The following is a 14556-nucleotide window of genomic DNA, read 5'->3' as shown; positions in this document are numbered from 1 at the left end:
GCTTCACCATCCCGTACTGGGACTGGAGGGATGCCCAGGGGTGTGACGTGTGCACGGACGAGCTGATGGGGGGCCGGAGCCCCCAGGATCCCAGTCTTCTCAGCCCAGGCTCGGTATTCTCTTCTTGGAGGGTAAACACAATCAAGTCAAACTCAAATTCGTCATCCCTTCACTCAGCTTTTCTTTTCTCATGACCTGCAGTAATATCTAATATGTACATGTATGTGGAGAGGACTGACTTTTAACTATTTGAGTAGGATTCAGTTCTGATTTGTTATCATCTTTACACATTCAGAACTTTAAAACAATAAATAAATACAGGGGGAATTAAAATTGATACAAATGCCGGCTCATTGAATTTGCCTAATTTTTAAATGAATACATGGACAAACATTTTAAGAACATTTGACCCTTAAGCTGCTTGAGTAAAAATATGTGTTTTGATCCATCCATCCATCCATCCATTATCACCCGCTTATCCGGGGGTCGGGTCGCGGTGGCAGCAGGTTCAGCAGGCCGACCCAGGCTTCCCTCTCACCCGCAGCACTTTCCAGCTCATTCTGGGGGATCCCGAGGCGTTCCAAGGCCAGCCGGGAGATATAATCCCTCCAGCGTGTCCTCGGTCTTCCCCGGGGCCTCCTACCAGTTGGACGTGCCCGGAAAACCTCTAATGGGAGGCGTCCAGGAGGCATCCTAACTAGATGCCCGAACCACCTCAGCTGACTCCTTTCGACACGAAGGAGCAGCGACTCGACTCCAAGCTCCCCCCTGATGTCCGAGCTCCTTACCCTATCTCTAAGGCTGAGCCCGGCCACCCTACGGAGGAAGCTCATTTCGGCCGCTTGTATCCGAGATCTCGTTCTTTCGGTCACGACCCAGAGTTCGTGACCATAGGTGAGGGTTGGAACGTAGACCGACCAGTAAATGGAGAGCTTTGCCTTCCGGCTCAGCTCCCTCTTCACTAAGACGGACCGGTACAGCGCCTGTTTTACTGCTGCAGCCGCACCGATCCGCCTATCGATCTCCCGCTCCACCTTACCCTCACTCGTGAACAAGACCCCGAGATACTTGAACTCCTTCGCTTGGGGTAGGCAGTTTGCCCCCACCTGGAGGGAGCAATCCGCCGGTTTCCGGCAGAGCACCATGGCCTCAGATTTGGAGGTGCTAACTCTCATCCCTGCCGCTTCGCACTCGGCTGCAAAACGCCCCAGTGAATGCTGGAGGTCACGGTCCGAGGAGGCAAACAGGACCACATCATCCGCAAACAGCAGAGAGGCGATCCCGAGACTCCCGAACCGGATCCTCTCCGCCCCCTGGCTGCGCCTAGATATCCTGTCCATGAAGGTCACGAACAGGACCGGTGATAAAGGGCAGCCCTGGCGGAGGCCAACACCCACCGGGAACGTGTCTGACTTACTACCGAGGAGACGAACACAGCTCCTACTGCAGGCGTACAGAGACCGGATGGCCCGTGCCAACGGGTCCGGCACCCCATACTCCCGCAGCACCCCCCACAAAAACCCCCGAGGGACCCGGTCGAAAGCCTTCTCCAGGTCTACAAAGCACATTGGTTGGGCAAACTCCCAGGACCCCTCCAGTAATCTTGCGAGGGTAAAGAGCTGGTCCACTGTTCCACGACCGGGACGGAATCCGCACTGTTCGTCCTGAATCTGAGGTTCGACAAGCGGTCGGAGCCTCCTCTCCAGCACCCTGGCATAAGCTTTTCCCGGGAGGCTGAGCAGTGTGATACCACGATAGTTCGAGCACACTCTCCGGTCCCCCTTCTTGAAGATGGGAACCACCACCCCGGTCTGCCAGTCCATGGGCACTGTTCCCGACCCCCATGCGACACTGAAAAGGCGTGTCAACCAAGACAGCCCAACAATGTCCAGCGCTTTCAGCATCTCAGGGCGGATCTCATCCACCCCTGGCGCCTTGCCACCAAGGAGCTCTTTGACTACCTTAGCGACCTCTGCCAGGGATATGGGTGAATCCACCCCAAAGTCTTCCGGCGCTGCCCCCTCTCCGGGGGACATGTTGGCCGGGTTTAGGAGTTCCTCAAAGTGCTCTTTCCACCGCCCGACGATGTCCCCAGTCCGGGTCAGCAGTTCCCCCCTCCTGCTGAGAACAGCCTGGGGTAGACCCTGCTTTCCCTTCCTGAGCCGCCGGATGGTTTGCCAGAACTTCCTTGAGGCCAACCGAAAGTCCTTCTCCATGGCCTCCCCGAAACTCCTCCCATGCCCGAGTTTTTAGCCTCCGCGGACCATCGTCGCTGCAGCCCTTTTGGCCCGCCGGTACCCGTCAGCTGCTTCAGGAGACCCCTGGGCCAGCCAGGCCCGAAAGGCCTCCTTCTTCAGTTTGACGGCTACCCTCACCCCCGGTGTCCACCACCGGGTTCTAGGGTTGCCGCCACGACAGGCACCGATGACCTTCCGGCCACAGCCCCGAGCAGCCGCGTCCACAATAGAGGCTTTTGAACAAGGTCCACTCGGATTCCATGTCCCCAGCCTCCCTCGGGATTTGTGAGAAGTTCTTCCAGAGGTGGGAGTTGAAGACCTCCCGGACAGGATCCTCTGCCAGACGTTCCCAGTTCACCCTCACTACACGTTTGGGCTTGCCAGGTCTCTTTAGCCGAGTCCCCCGCCATCTGATCCAACTCACCACCAGGTGGTGATCAGTTGACAGCTCTGCTCCTCTCTTCACCCGAGTGTCCAAGACATACGGCCGCAGATCAGATGATACGATTACAAAGTCGATCATTGATCTCCGGCCTAAGGTGTTCTGGTACCAGGTACACTTATGAGCCACCTTATGTTCGAACATGGTGTTCGTTATGGACAAACTGTGGCTAGCACAGAAGTCCAACAACAAAACACCATTCGGGTTCAGATCGGGCAAGCCGTTCCTCCCAATCACGCCCCGCCAGGTTTCTCTGTCATTGCCCACGTGAGCGTTGAAGTCTCCCAGGAGAACTATGGAGTCGGCAGGCGGCGCCCTTTCCAGGACCCCTCCCACCGACTCCAAGAAGGCCGGATACTCCGAAATGCTGTTCGGTGCATAAGCACAAACAACAGTCAGAGCCTTACTCCCCGCAACCCGTAGGCGCAGGGAGGCGACCCTCTCGTTCCCCGGGGAAAACTCCAACACAGCGGCGCTCAGCCGGGGGCTCGTGAGTATCCCCACTCCCGCCCGGCGCCTCTCACCCTGGGCAACTCCAGAAAAGGACAAAGTCCAACCCTTCTCCAGGAGCTTGGTTCCAGAGCCCATGCTGTGCGTGGAGGTGAGCCCAACTATATCTAGCTGGTACCGCTCCACCTCCTGCACCAGCTCCGGCTCTTTCCCCGCTAGTGAGGTGACGTTCCACGTCCCTAGAGCTAGTCTATGCCGCCGGTGATCGGCCCGCCCAGGTCTCCCGCCTGGCCCGCCGCCCGGTCTACATAGCACCCGACCCCGATAATTCTCCCTGCGGGTGGTGGGTCCACAGGGTGACAGCTGCTCCATGTTGTTTCTTTCGGGCTGAGCCCGACCGGGGCCCCATGGGCGAAAGCCCGGCCACCAGACGCTCGCCGACGAGCTCCCTCCTGGGTCTGGCTCCGGGAGGGTGCCCCGGTTTCCCTTGTCCGGGCAAGGTGGCTACAATCCGTGGGCTGCTATTCATCAGGGTTTATTGAACCGCTCTTAGTCTGGGCTCTCCCCCGAGACCTGTTTGCCTTGGGAGACCCTACCAGGGGCTGACGCCCCGGACAACATAGCTCCCAGGATCACTGAGCCACTCAAACTCCTCCACCACGTTAAGGTGGCGATTCATAGGAGGAGTGTTTTGATCCAGATAATTGTAATGAATTCACCTAATATAGTAAATGTATTACCAATATAATAATAGCAGGGCAATTTTCAAACTCAGTGTAACCTATTTCAAGCAACAAGAAATGCTGTGCAACAACACACTGTCTTTATTTCTGTGACTTGTTCTGGTGCCTCTGTGTGCTGCATTGCAATGTGCTGCTGTGTGCCTCCATCAACAGGTGCTGTGCTCCCGAGCAGCGGACTACGATGACAGAGGTATGTTGTGTGATGCCGGGGGAGAAGGCCCATTGCGTCGTAACCCTGGAAACCACAACCGTAACGTGGTTGAACGATTACCAACTTCAGCAGAGGTAGAGTTCACTCTCAGTCTGATCAACTATGACACCGGAGCTGTGGACCGCGGTGCCAACATGAGCTTCAGGAACACTCTGGAAGGTCAGATAAGCTTGACTATAAGTGGACAAACACACACACGCACACGCACGCACACACACGCACACACACGCACACACACACACACACACCCAAGCACCCACATCGCATACTATACTAAAACTCTTATGCCATTTTAAATTAACATTTTCTGAGACAATATCTCATTTCACAACATAAAGCTTCTGTTGTCTTAAACACTACATGCTGCTGCCACCTTTGTCAATGCTAATTAAATACTTCTCATTTTCCAGGATTCGGGGATCCTCAGACTGGGTTAGGAAACAGTTCTCATATGAGCATGCACGCTGCTCTTCACGTGTTCATGAATGGATCCATGTCCTCAGTGCAGGGCTCAGCAAATGACCCCATATTCCTTCTCCACCACGCTTTTGTTGACAGGTGAGACACACACACACACGCACACACACACACACACACACACACACACACACACACACACACACACATTCTATAATATGAGTGAATGTACACACTTGCTTTACATTGTCTTCGTTCTCTATGAAAGCATTTATGAGCAGTGGCTCAGGAGGCACAGACCATCTCCATCTCAGTATCCAGACTCTGATGCTCCTATCGGGCACAACAGCGAATACCACATGGTGCCCTTCCTGCCCCTCCACAGAAACAGAGACTTCTTCATCTCCAGCAAGGATCTGGGATATGAATATTCATATCTGCTTGATGCTAGTAAGCTTTTTCTAAATGTAGCTTTCTTGTTTTCTTTTTATCCTCCACATTAACTGACATTTGAGATAAAAACAGGGTCTCGTTATTTCTGTCCGTTTTCATTCTTCCTCTGCATTTTCAGAAATATATCTGTGGAATCTATTTAAGCTTAATTATAAAGTTAATTAAAGACTCAAAAGGATATCACATTTAGATTAAGGTTGTACACCATATTGTTTGACTTGATTTTACCTAATTTTCTGTGACCACTTCCATCTTTGTTTCCAGACCAGAGGCTTGCAGAATCCATGCGTCCTTACCTGGAGGAACTGCAGGATGTGTGGCCCTGGCTTCTGCTTGCAGGGCTCTGTGGAGGAATTGCAGCAGTGACCACAGCTGCTGCCGTGCTGACTGCAAAGCGGCGATACGGAGGGTCGTCTTGGCTGCGTGTGAACAAGTGGAAAGACTTATTTGCTCTCCCAGAGAGAGAGCCACTTATCTGCAGCGGTGACACAGAGGAAACCAAAGCCCGTAACTACAACACAACTATCTGAAGGCCCAGACAGCTCTGTGTAGTGACGGCACTCCTCTATGAATTTTAACATCAAAGCACTGTGAATTATATGCTATACAGTATTGAGTAATTGTCATGTGTCTGTAATCTATGTTTTTGGCAATGTATTTAAACTGTATTAAAGTAGTAACAAAACTGTGCATGTAGGACATTTTTAAATGGGTTAAGATGCACGTGAAACATTAATTCATGTTCCACCCACCACTCGTACATTCTTGTTCACTTCAGACAAAACGTCTGCTACATTCATGGTTTCTGTCAAGTAAATGTTTCACAATTACTTTTCACGGTTATTCTCTGTGGTTAACATGGATTTATCTAATTACCTTAAAAACACAAACTCTTCAGATGAATTTACTAACGCCTTGGGGAATTTCTTTTATTATCTTTGTGTGGGAGTTGACTGAACCACATTTTAATTAAGATTTAAATTGAATCATGTTTGTGGTGTGAGACGGGCTTCTGGAATGAGAAAAATGTGATAAGTGTCTGCATAGATGTTAAGGTCTGAGACATCTCCAGCATCAGGACGTATTTTAATATTCTAACCTTAAACTTCGGGCAGTTAAAAAACTTTATGACATTTGCAAAAAGTCACTGCAATTCCCAAAGATACATGTGGATCAAAATCTTCACTTGAAAGGTCACTTCTTCTTTAATTCAAGAGATGTGTTTTGTTTCACCAGGGTCACAACTGTTGGAAGAGTCTGGCCTTAATACCACCAAAACTTGGTCTGCATGCACTGTGTGAGAGAAACAGCCACAGTATATATCACACACATCAGCCCAAAAGGTTTTAAAAGCTCAACACAAAAGTTTATTTTCAGTAAGATAAATTGGTTCCCTAATCCTTTTACCCGGAAGTCATGATGTCATTCATCCAAATTAAATTCACACATAGCCTTTGAAGGATGCCTTCTAGCACTGTGGTTCTCAACCTGGGTGTTCTGACCTCCTGGGGGTTGTGAGATATTTACCGGGGGTTGCCAAATGGCTGTGGATTAAAACAAGAACATATTAACAGTAAATTATATAATTACAGATAGGGGAATGGTTTTTACTTTATATTGCCAGCACCAGTGAAATAATTTGCCTTTGAATAGATTTTATTGAGTGTGTGTGCGTGCACGAGTGGCTTGAGGAAGGTCGGCGAGAGGAAAATCCACCGTGCCTGGAGCAGATTCGACAACCCAGAGGGGTCGCAAACCCTAACCTGATAATACTGGGGGGAGGGGGAGGTTGAGAACCACTGATCTAGCATAACCTTATATAATACAGTAGGACTACTTTGCTGAAAAATACACTGTATTCAATTGCCACTCAGATATTACAGTACATTCTCATAAAATTGAGCTAGGTTGCTTTGAAAGAAAGGAGGAGATAAATACAGTAGTGATTGTTCAGAGACAAAACAAAAATATACATCAGGTATAATCATGTAAAAAAACAAATTTGGAGCAAAGTTCTATTTGTGAAAAGGTTGGGGTAGTCAGAGAGCATCTCGATTTTCTTAAGTCTAAGAGTCCCAAGGAACTGTTGTATTTTTATAACTATTTATTCAGAATAAATCCATATTATACAGGTGTGGACATCTTAGAGATAAATGTCCTAATCCAACTACTTAGAGCAGCTTCATTGTCACACACACAGAAATATGAATGCAACATTCAGTTTGATGTGAAAATGTTGGGACGATCAACGCAATAATATGAACAATTTATGAAACTACTGGATGGACTGAATCTTTTCCCAAAAATTGTAGATACAGATGGTCACAACTGTGGGTCCATTACGATGACTTTTTTCTGAACAGGCCATGTTAAAGGCTTTATGGGCCTGAGGTTATCCATGGTCCCACCTGACTGATCTTATTCTGTGGTTGTATTGCAATTAACAGGTGACATTGTTTGACTTAAAAGGAAAATCCGCTCAATGTCAATGTTACCCCAAGTATTTTTCATTAATTCAGAGAAAAACTAATGTTATTAATTGGAGAATTTTAAGCATTCAAATGTATAAAATAACTGTAAAAGAACCGAAAGTTCGGCAAAATCAAGAACGTTGACAATTAAGAATGAAAGAGGAAACAGTGTAATGTTCAAAGGTAAAGGCCAAAGGTAAGGAGGTAAGGAATGGGCTGTATGACCTTTGATTCAGCTAAAAATACACACTGTGTTTGTATTGTAATCAATCATCTTCATCCTCGCTATCAGACTCCTCTTTTTCCTCCTCCTTCTCCTCCTTGGGTGGCGGCGGCGGTGGAAGGTCCAGACGGGCCCACAACATGGGCTCAGACTTCTTCATGTCTATTTCGATCTTGGCAGCCATCATGTTTATTAGGCTTTTGCTCACATCGATCACCTACAAGGGAAAGTGAGAGTGTGACAAATATGATTTAGTTCCTTTGGTATGAGGTGAATCCATATAAACTGGTCTGGAAAACAAGAGTGAGTTATGATCAGTTTCAAGTCATGTTTTAACTTGTGGTGTGTATTCAGGTTAGGGGTGGGCAATATATCGAATATACTCAACGTATTGCGGCTCGTTCCATTTGGGATGTAGTAAATGACATTCGGTACAAATATTAATTGTCGCGCCATTTTTTAAGTTGCCAGCATGAGACTTGCTTTGGCGTTTCGCTCCTCCTGCGTCTCTCTCTCCCCCTCTCACAAACATACTCTCTCGGGCGAGTGTGTGTGGCGTATGAGCATAGGTGTGCATATGGGGGGTGTATTTTTATATCTGGAGGGGAACAGGGAAAGGGCCTGAAGAGAGCGAAAGAAGTGGGATCAAAAACGTGAACACAATTTCTAGACCAATCATACTTCAAAATAACAGTACGCGTACGAGTGTTTGAATTTGTTTGCAAGAATGATCACGCGGGTATAATCATAAGCATCAACGGTTTAAATCCAACATATCTGCCACCCCTAATTCAGGTGGAAATCTATTTTCTAGGTACAATTACTGTCATATTGTATTAGAACTGCAAAAAGAGACTCCTGTTAAGATCAGTAGCAAATCAAATAGACTTATAAATCGACCTTGAAAGTATGTTATATTGCAGTATCGGGAGCGCAGTACAAAATAAATGCATGTTATGATCCATATAGTAAGAATGACTTAACATCCGTTTAAAAGTGACGCTGTACTTACTCCCCACAAGCTGATTTTTTGCACAAATTTCTTCTCTCCCTCAAATATAACATGAATGTCGAGCTGAAGGAGAAAAGAGAAATAAACATGAGGTTGAGAAGAACACAATCTTTAACTCAGCCGTTTAGATATGGACAGAAATCCTCTGACAGAATATATCGCTCACCGTGGTGCTGTTTGCTTCCACATAGCACAGCTCTGGGACGGCGTTCTTGGCATATATAGAGATGATGACCTGCGCCCCCGTCTGGTGCCAGTCAAACCGACATGGAACCACTTTCTTACCCTGCGTGGAGATTTCACAAAACAACATTTAAGGCGATTTTTTGTTAGTTAAGTCACAGATTCAAAATTCCACAAAGCATCGTCTCCTCTCTGTGCTTTGAGCTGAGGCACTCTCATATAGACTTGCACATATAGATAATAATCTCCAGCTGTCAAACCTACATCATCCTTTTTCCTCCATAGATGTGTCCCCTTGGTACAGCCCTCTTGAGAGAGGAAGGTGTTAAAGTCGGAGGTTTTCCTTTTACAGCAGCTCCAGTATTTCATCCTGGAGATGCAAGAAAGACACTCGCTGGGTTTTAAAATGTCAATAACGTGTCACTCAAGAGAGCCAGTAAACAAGACTAACAGGAAAATACTGGTGTCACTCATTACGCTTCTCTTACATTGCAATCTGCTATTTCATGTCAATATTGTGAAATTACTAACCCTTCATGGAAAATAGGAAATCCAGAGTGGTATAAGCACTCATCCAACTCGCTTGCAGGTCCATCAAAACTCTGAAGTTAACAGCAAAAGGTGTGGTTCAAAAGATTATTTTTATGAGCAAAAATACAAATGTGGCTTTATTGAACGACACAAATGTATGAGAATGAAAGATGACTAATATCTTGTTCTCCTTGACTTTGGAAAAAGTTTAAATTCAGACTCCACCTAGACCGTAGCTAATCAATCAAGCGAAAAGCAGGCAGCCCGTGGATTTTTCAATCACATCAGTTAAAGTGATTTACATAATTGTTTTAAATCATTTAAGTCCCACTCCAAGCTTCTAAATAACCCGCCAATGCAAATTTTCTTTACAATTTATGTTCAAATCTTGAGGTCTTCAGCTTGAGGAAGAAATGTAGCTTTGCATCCGTCTCTGAGCAAACATGGAGGAGGAGGAGGAGGAGGAGGAGGAGGAGGAGGAGGAGGAGGAGGAGGAGGAGGAGGAGGAGGAGGAAAAAGAGCTGCATCTATTTCACCTTACCCAGAGCGTGTAGCTCTTTTGGGGCAATATCATAATTTGTCATAAACTTTTTTAAATATGTGGATTGAATTTGGCTTTCAAATCGAGAAGGTGGCGAGACTATTTCGGCAGAACCCACAAATGCATCATGAATTTAAAGCAAATAAATTAGAACATTAAGCTGCTGCTGCCAGATCCCAACAGAAGCATGGCTAAAGATAGAGATTTTTTACTAATTTCAACACCATGAGAATCTATTTCTGCATTGTTCCCCAAGTATACAGTAACATATTCACCTACTTTAGTACATCCTCCATTTTTACAGGATGTCCCAATCTTGAGCTCGTCGTTATCTTCCTCTAGAAAAGAAAAGGAGAGACAGAAATGGAGTAAAAAAAAATGTTTGAATCTAAAAAAATGCATCTACAGCTATGGTGTGTTGTCCCGTCTCTGCCATCTTTAACTCAAACGCCACAAACTCCCAGAGGCCATTCATTAACTTCCCCTGTCAACATGACCTTCCTGTCTACTGTAACAAGAAGAGGATGGTAATGGATGGTAGACAGTCTATGACAAAGAGGACTAAAAAAAACTGAAACATGGAAGAGACAAGAGGGGAAAAAAAGGGGAAGATAACGCTCTGCTATCACCTTGCTGCTCTGCCGTATTTTCAGAAAGCTTCAGTCTCTCCAGAGCCTGCTTCAGAGAAGTAGAGACTTTATGCTGCATTCTCACCATCGGCTCATCAGCACTGCAACAGTAACACATCCATTAGAATTGAAAGCATTAACAAAGGAAGGGACACAATGTATGTTTCTAATTAATTTCTTAAGTGAAAACTATTCTGTTTTTTGACCTCTAGTGAGGAATACATTGTCGATAACATGACTTAAAAATGAGGTCTGTTGTACATCACCAGGCTAAGACCCTTACACTACTTAAAAGGAGTTTCACTATTCAGTAGTAATTGCTTCATCAGTCGCTTGTCCATGTTCTTTTGAACTCTGTTGGGAAGCATCCAGGGTAAAAGACGAGAGAACTAGCTGACTATCCCATGGATCCTCAGTATTCAGGCTGATTTAATACTTCAGATACCGTATCTATCCTTGTATGCATTTGATACTAAACCAGAATAACTCAGAGCAGAATGTAATACGTGGGATGATAAGGATGTATAGTTTTAAAGTGAAAGCCCTGTTGATGTACTAAATGGAAAAAGTGTGTTCTTTTTGGCCTGTTTGTTTCCTATAAATGTGATTTGGTAAAATTACAAATGGTATATACATGTTTTGCTTTACTTAAAAAAAAGAAGACGACGAGCACTTAGGGTATTCCTATGCTATCGATTTAAATATTTACAAAAATATGTATGAAGCACACTGTACAACCTTGGTCTGTCTATTGCCTCCTGAGGCTTTGGTGCAGAGATGATGTACTCGTTAAACTTTGGCTTTTGGTCATCTGCGTCTTTCTTTTCTCCCAATGATCTCACATCTGGTTTCACCGGCTCAGGGGGCTTCTCCTTGTTGTGGGGAGCTTTTGTGCAGCCCTGCGGAGGAGAAAGCCACTGTGTTAGGCTCACAAACAATGAGTGCTCAGGCTAATATGGCCACAGCAAAGGTGGCAATCAATGCTTATGAAAACAATAGACAATGGAAACATGACCGTGGAGGATTAGAAGTATGGATTAAAAGAGAAACTAAAACTTACAACAATGCTGAGGAAGTCTGAGAAGTCAGTAGTTCTTCTCTTGCAGCAGGACCATCCCTGGAGCAAGTCAGACAGACATTAACTTTGACCAGATAACAAGGCACTGAGCTAACTGTACATTTTCAGGCATTTTACCTTCAATGCATCGTGGAATACTGGGACTCCTGGATGATGGATGCAACCATCTGTGAAAATGAACACAACTTTGATTAATGTAGAGGAAATAGATGTGGTGATACAAGAATCAGTGTTACCTACACCAAAGTAGAATAACATGGAACACATTTATAGATTTGCAGCTTTATAAAAATGTAATCCATCTATTATAAATATGTATTATCTCTCTTTCTATGTCTGAACGCAATTCAGTAGTTGACAGGAAACGAGTAAGTAATAAATAGTAATATCATGCTTGGTGTTTTGAACAAGAACTCATCATCCGTCCAAAAGTGACATTGATACCGAATAATTTGGAGACAAAACAGTGGACAGACTTGACTAACTAAAAACACAAAGGGTAACGATAATCTAAGCATAGTAGATAATGCTATGTCTTTTATACTCAGTATAACAATTCTGTTTGATAAAAAAAAAAATTAGATGAAAATTTCCACTACCTCACATAAAACATAAATGATTTGAAATGTGTCCTTGTGTAGTGCAACACACATCCGTATGATCTGGATTTATGACACCCATCAGACAATTCGACAAATCATCATTTGAGATTTACCTTGATGGAAAAGTACAGGACGATTTTTTTTAAATGTCCTCATTTTGGAACTGCCCTAGAAGATAAATGACTGTCCCCACAAAGAAAAAGTTGGCTGGGTGATGCCATACATCAAGAATTGTCCTTACAGTACGGTACAGCCTGAGCAATAACCCTTCAATGTTGTTGCCTCATAGACTTCTTCTATACCCCTAACAGTAATGATAATATACTCTATTGTTATGAGAGGCACCCTATTTATAAATTGACTTCTTATGTATTGCCTGACACTCACTGTTATATTACTTGAAGAGTACATTCAATTACATTTAAATGAGTTGTTTCATATAAACAAGGGTTCATGAGCAAACATTATCTGAAGAAAGGACACTTATCAAGACGTGAATTATCATGACAATGACCTTAAACTGTAACTGCATTTCCTAGTGATTTGTTAAGGTACTGCACACCTGGAAGTTCACAGGTTTTTCATTAAGAGAATACAAATGTGTATATGTTATCAGCTAAATGTGAAAGGAATAAAGTATGTATTTTTATAGATAAAGCAGGACAATATATGCCATATATGTGTGGCATACCTGTGAACACAAACTCAGCCATTGCCTCAAACATGACACAAGGGAATAGATGTTGTAATTTTGTAAGAGACCCCTATGCACAATGCTCTCACTTTCACAGATTGTTATTTACCTGCTGGAAGCAGGCAGTGTGGATTCAAAATATATGTCTGCTTCCTACTGAAAATGACTTTATCAATGCATCTCAGCTTCTACCCATGATGCTCATAGGTTTGCATCTATGCATGCTGAGGGGCATATATACTATAAATATAACTATACCTGCAGCTCATTCTCAACTCAGTGGTATAAATGTGCAGCATGTATTTATTTTATCCCATATGCAAGTGGCAGACAGCTCTAAAAGTGTCTGGAACCACAAAGCAGCTTGACTTACCACTCAATCGTGAACAGACACAACGTTATACTTTTCTCAAAGACCACTTGTGAACGAGACAATGAGTGAACACCTTGAATGGCCTGCTTCTGAAACTTTAAACCGACCTACTGTGTGTGTGTGTGTGTCCTGTGCGGGACAATGGTTCTGCAAAGTCCAACGTTACCGTCTAACTTAACCTGCTATTCACAGGGAGCTTAAGGTGCTAACAACATCGTAAAAAGTCGCATCCCGGCGTGTCGTTAGCCTCCTGAATGACCGGTGAATGCAGGTGTCATGTGTTGGGGTCCCGGTCCGCTCTGGTCATACCGGGTTAGCTACACGGGGCCCAGCAGGCCTGCTCGCTGCGGAATATTCCAGATGAATCTCGGAGGTGAACGTTAGCTCGCTTGCTAACAGGCTGGTGCGAAGCATAGCAATAGTTCACGTTAGCTAACTAAGACACTACTCACCTTCCGGGTTCTTTTCTGGATCAAATCGCTGCCCGCATCCCTTATTGTAACACAACACGGACATGACGACGGGTGGAACAAGTTTAACTGGTGGCCAGACGTGTGACTAACCTCTAATAAATAAAAGAAACTCGTGTGTGTGAGAGACACGGCGCTGTGGCTGTAGACCGCTGCACATACACTTCCGGATGTTTTCGGCTATACTCGGCAAAGTTCGGAGCTCACCCACCCAGCCCGCCTCCTCCATCCTGCGAGCGCTCAGTGGTCCCGCTCAGCCCACAACTGATGCTGACCGCTTTCTAACTTCAACGACATGTTCCCGATACCGTATCTCGGAGCTTAACCTTGATCAGCAAATGACACTCATTGGTTTTAACGACAGTTGTGTGTGAACTGTTGCAGGTGAAGTCGAAGTAGCCCACTGCACTCAGGGTTACATTAGTTAGGTGCAGTGAACCGGGGCAATAGCTTTTTAGTTTTACGAGGATCCCTGCAGCCTCGTAGACAATTGTCTCTCGGGATACGTGCAAATACATTGTCCATTTCACCACCGACTTCTGCGCGATTGTTTCGTGCGTTATGCTTTGCTTTTTTCTCACTGTCGAGGGGATGGAAAAGGATTTACTTTCACTGCTCACAGCTGTTTCGTGTAAAGGTAGGACAAGCTCTGGTGTGTGACTGATGTCTGTGTATAACATAGTTAATTAAGCTACATATTGTTGCTAGAGACTGTAGCTTAATACACTCGTGGATTTTGCACGGAGACGAGCTCTTATTTAGCACGGAGACGAGCATTTATTATCAACATGGAAGA

General features: G+C 45.1%; 2 protein-coding genes across 2 annotated transcripts in view; one reads left to right on the top strand and one right to left on the bottom strand.

The window, feature by feature from the left end:
• LOC117742834 (tyrosinase-like) overlaps window positions 1–5483 on the top strand; it is a 6174-nt gene extending 691 nt beyond the window's left edge. Inside the window, exons 1-5 of the mRNA XM_034550477.1 lie at window positions 1–131; window positions 4026–4242; window positions 4494–4641; window positions 4769–4950; window positions 5218–5483. The exon at window positions 1–131 is cut by the window's left edge and continues 691 nt beyond it. Of these exons, the coding sequence (XP_034406368.1) occupies window positions 1–131; window positions 4026–4242; window positions 4494–4641; window positions 4769–4950; window positions 5218–5483 (944 nt within the window). The remainder of the gene's footprint in view (window positions 132–4025; window positions 4243–4493; window positions 4642–4768; window positions 4951–5217) is intronic.
• Window positions 5484–6297: 814 nt separating this feature from the next.
• On the bottom strand, window positions 6298–13997 carry chordc1b (cysteine and histidine-rich domain (CHORD) containing 1b). Its single transcript, XM_034550303.1, has 11 exons — window positions 13743–13997; window positions 11739–11788; window positions 11604–11660; window positions 11282–11442; window positions 10544–10644; window positions 10194–10252; window positions 9374–9444; window positions 9107–9212; window positions 8826–8945; window positions 8660–8722; window positions 6298–7864 (listed from the first exon to the last, which is right to left on the bottom strand). The coding sequence occupies exons 1-11, from the start codon at window positions 13804–13806 to the stop codon at window positions 7691–7693; spliced, it is 1026 nt and encodes a 341-aa protein (XP_034406194.1). The 5' UTR covers window positions 13807–13997; the 3' UTR covers window positions 6298–7690.
• Between the last annotated feature and the right edge of the window lie 559 nt (window positions 13998–14556).

This window comes from Cyclopterus lumpus, chromosome 14 (assembly GCF_009769545.1).
Source record: "Cyclopterus lumpus isolate fCycLum1 chromosome 14, fCycLum1.pri, whole genome shotgun sequence".
Taxonomy (NCBI): domain Eukaryota; kingdom Metazoa; phylum Chordata; class Actinopteri; order Perciformes; family Cyclopteridae; genus Cyclopterus; species Cyclopterus lumpus.
Note: the sequence above shows the minus strand (reverse complement) of the source record. Positions and strands in the feature narration are given on the sequence as shown.